This window comes from Alexandromys fortis, unplaced genomic scaffold (genome assembly GCF_014885135.2).
Source record: "Alexandromys fortis isolate MF-2015 unplaced genomic scaffold, M_Fortis_MF-2015_v1.1 scaffold_37, whole genome shotgun sequence".
NCBI classification, from domain to species: domain Eukaryota; kingdom Metazoa; phylum Chordata; class Mammalia; order Rodentia; family Cricetidae; genus Alexandromys; species Alexandromys fortis.
In genome coordinates, this window is record NW_026067914.1 from 4,880,470 (window position 1) to 4,891,521 (window position 11,052).

The 11,052-nt window shown below is 38.5% G+C and overlaps 1 protein-coding gene across 5 annotated transcripts in view; it reads left to right on the plus strand.

Annotated features, from left to right (window-relative positions):
* The window catches only part of Capsl (calcyphosine like), a 50,833-nt gene extending 43,264 nt beyond the window's left edge, over positions 1-7,569 (plus strand). For all 5 annotated transcript variants that reach the window (XM_050138924.1, XM_050138925.1, XM_050138923.1 and 2 more), the window contains one exon: positions 1,424-7,569. In XM_050138924.1, the coding sequence (XP_049994881.1) occupies positions 1,424-1,525 (102 nt within the window). In that variant the 3' untranslated portion in view covers positions 1,526-7,569. The remainder of the gene's footprint in view (positions 1-1,423) is intronic.
* Positions 7,570-11,052: the final 3,483 nt, after the last annotated feature.

Here is an 11,052-nt window from a genome sequence, read left to right on the forward strand (position 1 = left end):
ATATATGCTCCATTGGTTCTTACACACTCCATATCTGAGAGCCTTAGATCTAGAATATTTAGAAAGCCTTACTTTTATTAGTAACCATAATATATATGCAGCCTTATGTATTATGACAATGAATATGAACAATGCTTATTGAACACTTATCAACTGACTATTGTGTTAAGGGCTTTACAGTCATCTTATTTAATAGACAAAATGAAATAAATATGTTCATAAAAGTGATCAACCTTTTGTGGGTTCTGTGAATCAACCCCAGGAGCTCTTAATGAACAGCCAGTACACATGATGCTAAACATTTCCCCGGCCTTGAAACTTTTGTAATTTTACTGACATCTTAAAAACATAAGGAACTATAAATACAAAAAAACCCTATGGCAAACTCTTTCATACAGACAAAAATTCATGCATGTATGTAATTTATTTGTATTTACAGATGGATGACCCCAGCTTCAGTATTTACTGAGTTCAGGGTTATGCTTCCTGGCGTCTTTCACTGGTTTGAGAGAGGAAGCTTATGAAACAATATATAGAGACATTGTAGGTCACATGAATTTTTTGGTTAACTTACATTATTTTGTTTCATTAAAAAAAAGGGCATTTTTTTCATGAGCCCCTATAGTACAAAAAAGAGATAGTTATGGTCCTAAACATTAGTGAGACAGATTAAGCTGTTAGGAACTAGAAAGAATTCTTCAGTTATTTATGAGTTTCCTTTCTTGTGATGTTTTAGTCTTTTGACTTTGAGGTTGGCCAACTCCTATTAACTCATGAGACTTCCTTCCTTTTTTCTAAAAGGAGAGTCTTCTGAACCTCAGTATGGAAGTAGATGTTTCTGCTGATATTCCAAAGACAGTCATATACACAGAGTGGAGAACCGGGGGAGGGGTGGGAAAAGCAGAGGGGAAGGTCATGTTTTTGTTCACTTTCAGCCTTGAGCGAGCAGTTCATACTGTAGAAACACACAGAAATCATACACTTTACTAGAAATTGCTTTCTTTACCCATAGGACAAAGCATTCCTTGGAAGGTGAGACATTGCTTATCCTGACATTGGATATGGCATATTTCTTATATGTGCCAGAAAGACAGTATTAACCGCAAATATATCTACTTCTAATTCTGTGTTTAGTCTCTGTTTTTTAACCCACAGGCCCCAGTTTTTAAAGAAAAGATAACAACCCATGGCTTGCTCTTTACTTAGGGTGGTTTGGATGTTTTCAAGACTTACTTCTTTTGTCCCGAGCTATTTTCACAACTATCCTTAACTTGGTTTTCCTTTTCTTTTAGGTCTGTTCCTTAGCTGTAATCATACACACAGACATCCTTGGTGGTAACGCCCCTTCTTTTTACAGGGATGGAAGGGAGGCCTCCACTGAAAAGCACCCCAAAGTGTCCTTTCTCTAACTTCTCTCTCACAGGTGACCCCCGAGGAGTTCATGAACTATTACGCAGGCGTGAGTGCATCCATTGACACCGACGTGTACTTCATCATCATGATGACTACTGCCTGGAAGCTCTAGATGCCTGACCCTGGGAGCCAGGTCATGGAGACAGCCATGTGACTCTAAATGATCAAAACGCACCTCAAAAACTCAGAATGATATTTTATTTCATGTTCATCGCACATCTTCTTCTTTGCCAACATAGTGTATTTTCTAGGGCTGACGTAAGGGCAGAAATAAAGTCACTAAGTAATTAACTGTGAACTTGTGTCCTCTGAAACTGTTTCCTTATTTCTAAAGTAGGAATTATTAAAGTTGCCTCTCTAAATTTGCTAGCACTGTGGCTATGTCAATCAATTTGTGATGTCTCCCTTGGTCATCAGTGAAATTTTGAGTCTTGTAATTATGACCTTATTTGCACAGAAAGTCAAGATAGTTTCACCTTTAAGCTGGGTGTGAGAATATATCTATTTGTATAGTTGTATAATTTTAAGGGTCCTAACCTCAATTTGGGGACAAGAAAGAATATACTAGGTTTATAATTTCTGCAAGTGAATCTGGAGTTTTACCTCTTAGGGTCTATGGAAGCCTCCTTTTGGCAAATAGATTGAACATGACTATAGGTTTGTGGGTTTCTATTGGTTTTTAAATACTGATATGATGGAGGTCATTTTGTTGAATGATAAACCTATGGATATTCAACACCTTCCTGTGTTTGGACTTGTGAGCCTGGACTGGACTCTACTATTTTATGTGGAACAGCTTCACTGCGGTAGCTAGCAAAATTTCCTTTGGCACAAAGTTTATCTAACTCTTCTCCGTTGTCAGCCAAGCATGCTGACAGTTCTCTTTATGCAAAGAGGATGGACATGGCCCAGACTAAAATCATAGAGCTTTCTAAAGCAGATTCTTCATGATACTTGATACTTCATGGTTCAAATCCTCTTTTCAGCCCTCATCTCTGCTTGTATCTTATTGACATGGGATAATCAATGCATAAGGGACTAATAGAAATAATGGAAGCCTCAGAAATAAGATAAATGGAACCTAAAATTGCAGCTCCTACTCTGCACAATTTGTGCTTGGGGCCACAGACAAGACAGTGAATAGACTCTGGTTGTGAGGCTGGGATGAATTCTTAGCTGCTTTTGTTGCCCGGAAGTCTTTTCTGCAGACCCCATATCAGGCTGGCTCTGTGCATTGCTTTAGGGACATGAATCAGGTTGATGGTGTCTTCAAGATCTTCTGAATAGAAATGGCTCCATAAAGTGGGTCTGAAGATACTTTGTAATATTAACTTTTATCTTCATTCTTTACCATTTATCTTACACTCTTCCTTGAGATCAGGATAGATACTATTTCAATGCTGTGAAAACAGGTGTTGTGAGATGAGAATTATATCAGTTATTTATTGGGGCACCTTGCTTTGTTTCTTGTTGGGGAAGCTCAATTATTTATCTTAGGAACTAGCTGGAGAAGAGGCCTTTATCTTGAGGTTGGGCACATCTTTATATCATAGGAAAGCAGCTTCCCCCTCATTAATTATACAAGACATGCTTTCCATTGAATTTCCTAACCAGTCTTCTATAGAGAAGGGCAGGACAACCAATACCAAATGTAATGAAAAAATATGTACAAATCACACAGGAAGCACAAATATGCAGGAAAAGACCATTTGAAAGCATGTACCCTGCAAGCTGTGACTGAGGGGAAGCCTCCTATGTCCTAGACATGGTGAATCACAAGCCTACTGATCTAGATAGATCTGGGTCTTTGATTGTGGGTAGCACTCATGTCTTGCTTAATGCAAGCTACAGAGCAAGCATGTGATTCTGAGTTGCAGCTCTCAGCTCTATCTCTTCTAGTGATATTTTGTTTCCTGTCCAAGGAGAGTACAGGGCACACTCATCTGACTTTAGATAACTGTCATGAGATATTTTACACTGTGTGAAGATGTATTGCTGTGACTGGTGTAATAAAAAGCTGAAGGGCCAAAAGCTAGGCAGGATTTCTGGGGAATGAAAAGAAGAGGAGGAATTTAGGTATGGAGGAGATGCCAGGAGATGTGGAAAGGAAACAGGAGGCCCAAGATGGAAGAGAAATAATGCCACATGATAGAATGTATATGAATGTAAATGGGTTAATTTAAGCTGTATAAGTTGTAAGAGCAAGCCTAAACTATAGACCTAGATTTTGTAATGAATAAGAAGTGTCTTTGGGTCATTATTTGGGAGCTGGCTGGCAGGACAGCAAAAGGCTCATTACAGCGACCCTTGTCTCACAGTGCAAATCCAGTTCCTTCAGTTTCAGAGTTTTTTTTTTTTAAGCAGATTCTTTTTTTTAATTTTTATTTATTTATTTATTAAAGATTTCTGTCTCTTCCCCACCGCCGCCTCCCCTTTCCCTCCCCCTCCCCCAATCAAGTCCCCCTCCCTCGTCAGCCCAAAGAGCAATCAGGGTTCCCTGCCCTGTGAGAAGTCCAAGGGCCACCCACCTCCATCCAGGTCTAGTAAGGTGAGCATCCACGAATCAGTTTCAGAGTTTTAGGTTCTGAATTCGGAGCATGATTCCTCCAAGGCCTTTTCACCCCTGAGAAACAAGCCTCTTAAGAATCTAATGGCTAAGGAACACTGTACTCATTTTTATCTAATTTATGGTTTCAGAATAAAGTTTTAAGGATCACTGTACTCTTCTATGACTTATTACATACACTGTCAAGACCAACTCATTAGTTCACCCAGTCTAGTAGCTAACGCAGGAAGATGGAAGAGCCGTTTTAAAGTATTTTCAAACAACGTATTGAGCACCCTTCCAATTTATTTAACATCTAAATTTTTAAGCATTATTCTGCTTGTAATGTTAAAAGTAACCAATTGATTCAGAAGACAAGGCACAATAAAAAACCCCCAAAACCTTTCTAGGAAGTACTTTCCTATTGGACTTGGATCCTATATGGGAAAGAAGAGAGGGTACAGTTAGCAGAATTTTATGAAATAAAACTAACTCATGCCTTATTTCCAAATTAGAATCTTCAGACCAAGCCAACATTACTATTACTGAATCTGGACTGTCTCCTTCAGAATAAAACCCTGTGTAAGATCAGGAAGTAACTAAACTTCTATCAAGATCTGTGTACAATGTACTTGGATTCCATGCTCAGGCCAAATGAGAAGCAAGATGTTCTGAATTATGTACGGCCTGGAGAAGCATTCCTCCTGTCAATCTGAAGGACACGTTTTTCACTACTGTCTTGTCCTTGGCAGGATCTCTCTACCCCTAGATAGCAGTTGATTTGCTCTGTGTTGTTCATACGCATAAACTCAGTTATATTTCAAACTCTAACATCAATGTTGAAGTCAGAACGGGCGCCAACTGACTCAGCATGTAATGTGCTTGCAGGTAAAAATATCTTATTAATAATTATTTATTGAGTTCCATGCCCTTCTATGTAGTAAGGATGGAACAATAAGTTAGATACAACCAGTGGCTTTTAAACCAAACTAACAGTCAACAGTTGTTAATAGATGAGAGAGAGCAGAAAGAGAATACATTAGCACCAAAATTCCACCTTCTTCCCTCATCCAGTCCTTCAAGCCAGACAGTGGGAACCCATCATATGGAACTACGTAGAGGAATTAGAAATCTTGAAAGTCTATCAAGACAATGCGTTCATAACTTTCTCTTATTTTTAGGGGCAGATAGTGGCTCTATTTTTTCAGTTGTCTTGGCCAATGTAGATTGCCTCATTGGAACGTGAGAGTACGGGCCAGAACTGACCCCATCCTTATGAATCTACCCACAGTCTATTATGCAGATATTTAATCAAGGAATGAGATTAAATTTACCAATATATTGTTAGCTGATGTGTCGGTACTTTTCTATTTCTGCTTGATAAAATTGCATTAACATCTTGTGACTCACTTACGTTCTAGATTTACGCAAATCTGTTTTGAGTACAGAATACGAAATACACAACTTCCCACTTTCAAAATTGGCCAACAAGCTTACATTCCTGGAAAATACTGTTATTATTTTAATTGAAAAATCTGTTGGATGAAGCAGGGAAAAGTTCAATCATAGAAATACTCATGACTCAAGGGGAAAACAAAGATTTTTGAGGGGCTTTTAAATTAAGAGCTTCCTGAATACAGCAATAGGGTTTTTTTTTTAACTCTAAGAAAGGCTGTGACTCAAAGTAAAAGCAAAAACTCTAAGGGTCTGACATATAATTGATTCGTTGGACAAATGATTTTCTCAACGTGGGTTTGACTCTTTCAAGTTGCTTAGATGAAAACTGTGTGCTCAGGTTGGACCCAGCTAAGTCCTTTTTGTTCTAACAGAAAACCTCACCAAGTTAGTGCCCCAAATGGTTTCTTCTAAAATAGATGGCGGGTGGAATCTGTTGGAAGATATATAAGCAAATGATTGATGGAACTTCTGAGAACGCTTTTGTGAGAAGGGTTCTTTCTGGCAGTCTGCGTTGATGCGGTGAGAGACTGTGGTGAAACAGCCCTTCCTCTCTGAGAATAGCACAGCCTTCTTCTTTAATTCTCACACCTGCTTTGCCAAAGCCAGCTTTTGTCTTCCCCTCAGAGAAACGTAGTGGAAGTAAAGCTCAGTGAGGATATTAGCCACCCCACAGCAGCTGTTTCTGATATGGATTTCACATCTGGCAGTACGGTCAAGTGCACTGCGGAAGGAAACCCTCAAAATGTCATGATTAGTATTTTTTTTTTGTCAATTGTATTGAATTCTTCTCCAGATTCTTTATAACAGTCTCCACTGACCTTATTCCTTGACATTCAGACACTGGTATTGATCTGGAAGCATCTTGCTCTAGAGCTTGGAAGGTTTCAGGGGCTGGTATCTTGGAAACGCTCAGGCTGTGTGTGTAACTCCCGACAATTAGCCTTCTGAGAGAGACTCGGAACAGAATGGGGGCCGCAAATTGAGGGAAAATGATGGGGGACGGAGTGGCTTGCCTCTTCCAGGGTTCTCTTGGGTCTTGGCGCTTCTACAGTGGTGTGCTAAAGTACTTCACAAATGCGGAGTATTATCCGGCAGCAGACACCGCCTTACTTAGCGAAGGACATTCCCTTCGTTTCCAAGGCAACAGAGAAATAAAGTACCCTTCCACAAGTTTCACACTTATTCACATTTCAAACGTCGTTTAGCAATATCATTCAAAATCCATTTACTTAAGATCATCATTGAAGCTGCAAAGTGCATGAAGCAAATGACTGAGAATTTCGGCTCCACTAATTGAAGTCATTTAGAAAGTGTTTGAGTAGAAATCACTTTGATTTCATGTAAACTCAAAACAAAAACAAAGTTAAGTAAACATTAGTAATGTAACAAGGCGTACAAGGGCTGTGTCTACCTATATCCATAGGTTTATGGGCGATATCTATTTGTATAAAACTATAATTATTATATTAGTCGTGAAAAGGTTCCATATAGCTTCTAAAACAGTCTGAAGCCAATAAGATTTGAAAATGGTTTCAATGAAAGAAACATTTAACTGTCTGGTTTAAGGTTAAAATTATTTCCAAAGTATGTTTTTTCTTATTAGCTAACATGTTACTTACCCAGGCTCTCTGACTGTGCTTTTGTTTCTTGATAAAAATGCAACATTTTATTGTAATGAACTGTATAAAAGTTAACTCAAATGTATAGACTTCGGGACTGGGCAAGTGTTTATTTTTGTGACTATTTTAGTTGTGTGATGTTTTTATTGATGAACTCATTACAGCAGAGTGATTGTGCTTTTATATTATTTATAATATTTATAGATATTGGTTTATAAATATTCTTTATAAACCTCTTTTTAAATATTAATGGTATGATGTTTTGGTTACAGGTGACAACATTAAATTTTGAAAGTGATGAGTTTTTTTTTAAGATGCATGACATAATTACTCATAAAATTACTACCTTGACAGCCAAGAATGAGATATTGAGACACATAATTTACTATTTACTATCACTGTTCGTTTCTATTTTTCCCACAGGGTCAGACTATGTCCACCTAGGAGGCTCGCCAATTTTTCAGCATGCAGTCTTGAGTCAGTCTTCTAGGACCAAGATGGAAAGAATAACTCTATTCCTAGTACAAGGCAGAGGGCAAGAGGGCAGAGGGAGGGAAGGATGGGAGGGATCACAGGAGGGAGGGGGGGAGGGAAGGTATGATCTGACTCCTGTATTTTGTTCTCAGTGCCATTACCCAGCATAGAAAGTCCATTTTGAACTAGTTATGAGAAACACACTTCTGGCCTGGCTGATAAGGTGGTTCCAGAAGCTACTATATGACAATTGTCTCCCAGCCGGCTATTGGCCATTGAGTATACACATCCTGTTTTCCAGAGTGCTCCCTTAAAGATCCTGTAGGGTGCTCCTCCCTCTAATTCTATCTCTCCATGTGTTTGCCCTAGACTCTTCTTCCTTAAAGCAATTATTATCTACTCATTTATGCCATAAAATCTTTATCATACTCATCTCTTTTTCCCCCCAGAGAGTATTTATTCCAGAACTAGCCACAGATAATAAAATTCTTAATTGCTCAGGTCCTTTATATAAACTGACATTTGCTCACAAACTACATGCATCTCGGACATGTACACAATTTCATTTACTTTAAATTCTCCCTCATCAAAGCTGAATAAATCAATGGATAAAGAATCCACCGACACAGAGGGTTGACAGCATTATTAATGATGAGAAGTTTACAGTATTGAGTCTAGAGCAGGATTGTCTCACAGAACTTGTTCTGGTGGCAGAACTGTTCTCCCTCAGTGTTTCCAGTGTGCCAGTTGCTGGCTACACGTAGCTGGTGTGCAGGGGGAGTATGGTTAGTGATCTCAAGGCATGGGATTTCTCATTAGACTCCATTTTAATTAGAGGTAATCTAAACAGCTGTATGTGGTCAGTGGCTACCTTACTGGGTGGCATGGTAGAGATCTCTAGATCTCATTTTACTATAAGTAGTGATGGCTTGGGGAAGGGAGCTTAGATGACCGAGGTGTAGGTGAGTCTTATGCTGCCCACTGTAAAGATCCCATTTCAGAAACCAGCTTCAGGTGGGAATACTAAGCAAGTTCTTCTTAACTCAGGCAAGGCTGCGTTATTTCCTGTTGCAGATCCCATCTGTAGTTAGCATCTCAGGAAAAAAGGCAGTGCTCTGTGGCTCACATATTTTGACACTGTTTCTTCCCACCCCCTCACCTTTTTCCTTCCTCAGGTTTCAAAAGAAGACTTCCTGAATTACTATGCAGGTGTTAGTGCTTCAATCGACACGGATGCTTATTTCGTTCTGATGATGACAAAATCATGGAGATTATGAATTTTGTTTATCCATCCTCTTGGAGGAAATTGAGAATGCTCAGAGAACAGAATGAGTCTATAGGGAGTCTGATGTGATGGATCTCAATAAGACACAAGTAACCCTAGACAAAGAACTAAGGCAACTGATTGCAGCCAAGAGAAGAACTTGCCTCCTAGTGATGAGACCTCTGATTACTTATTCATTATAAAATGGTCATCTGAAATCATATACTCTTAAACAGCAAAAAATGGGCTTAAAGAGTTGTATTCACATATTTGTGCATTTACCCGTCATCTGTCTATCTGCCTGTCTGTCTGTCTATCTATTTATGCACCTATCTATCTCAATAATATAAGAAAAAGAATCCATCAACTTTAGAAGGAGGGAGGACATGAAATGGGTTGGAGGGAGGTGATATGGAAGAGGTTGGGGGAAGAAAGGGAAGGGGAGACGTGACATAATTATGTTTTAATTAAATATATTTTAAGAGATACAAAGTAAAATGTTTGAAAATCTAGAATTTTCATTGCAATCAATCTTCAGTCATCTTATTAAGTACTGGAATGTATTGCCACAAGTGCTTGGAAATTTAGTTTTAAATCAGCATGAAAGGAAGGAATGAACAAATGAAGGAAATCATTAACTGAAATTGGAAAGTGGTTTTTGCATAAAAATAAACTACTTGTATTGGATATTTCTGTTGTAGATATAAATATAGATGCTCTTGACACTTGTGTTTTTCCTTGTTTTGATGGGAGTAACACCTCGCTGCAAAATTTCATGAATTTTCTTATTTTACTGTTTTTCTTGGAAAGAGAAACAAAACACATTTTATTCTGAAAGGGTTTTTGTATAAAAATAAATCACTTTTATTGGATATTTCTGTTTTAGATATAAATATGGAGCTCTTCACACTTGTGTTTATTCTTGTTTTGACAGGAGTAATATCTAACTGTAAAATTTTATGAACTTTCTTATTTTACTGTTTTTTTTAAAGAAAAGCAAAACATATTTTATTCTGAAAAGTAGAATTTTATTTATTTCCAAATTTTTATGCAAGATTTTAGACTCAGCAAACTCCCATGCAATGTAAAAGAGACACAAACATATGAAAAACGGTAAGTGTGCTGGGGTAATCCACCAAGACGGGCAGTGGGTTTTCATGGAATGAGATCACTTTATCAGCTCAGCAAAGGGAACAGGGAGGGACAGCTACAAAGTGGATGCGCTTTGGAGTTTCACCTTACACTACAGAGATAGGTTTCCTACCATTTGGAGATTTTTCCTAACAGAATTTTATATGAGTACAGTATTTACATTATTTCTATTCCTCCTCCACCTGCCTCTAAATCCTCCCAGATTCCCTTTGCTGTCTCTCAAATTCATGATCTCTTCTTTTATTAAGATTAAGATCTCCGTCCCTCCGTCCCTCCCTTCCCCTCTCTCTCTCTCTCTCTCTCTCTCTCTCTCTCTCTCTCTCTCATACACACACACACACACACCTACTGAGTCCATTTTATTTAGTGTTTACGGATGGCCAATGGGATTGGATAATTTACTGGGGCACTTGTCCCTGAAGACAACTGATTCACCTTCTCTCAGAAGCTGCTGATTTCCTGTAATTCTTAATCTATGAGTGTGACCTTGTGAAGTTGTTCTCACCCACATTGACATATTGACTGTTGTGGTCATGACACAGGTTTTGTTTATACAAACATATTGTTGAGATTGTCATGGCTTGCAGGTACTCCACAAAGCTCTGTATTAGAGGTTTGGAGGTTGCGTTCCCTTTCAGTGGTAACTTTCTTGATTGCCAGAGCTAGCCAAGCCCTGCTCATATCTATAGAACCTCCAAGGCAGAGAATCGGAAGAAATGAGTGGGAAAAGGCATGGAAGCATGAACACCTGCTTCTCATACTTTAGTGAGCACATGGCCTCCTGGGAATTTTGTTACCATATTATTTCTGATTCAGCCATTTATCAAGTTTCATTATGACGCTGGTATCTCTGGTCATCAAAGAAAGATAGGGAAGGGTAGGAATATTCCAACTGGTGTCTTTTTGGTGTTTTACAGACTATTTTCCCACCTTTACTGCCTCATCATCGTTTATAAATTTTGACTGTAGGGTCACCTATCTTTTTCTAGTCTTGAAAGTCGTGTGACTATGAAAACAATATCACATAGGCATGAACAGGAGAGAAACAAACTTTTAACTGAAGAAATTTTCAAAATTCAGGACTTGATAATGTAGATTCCTAGCTTAATAGCAGCTGGTGCCCAAAT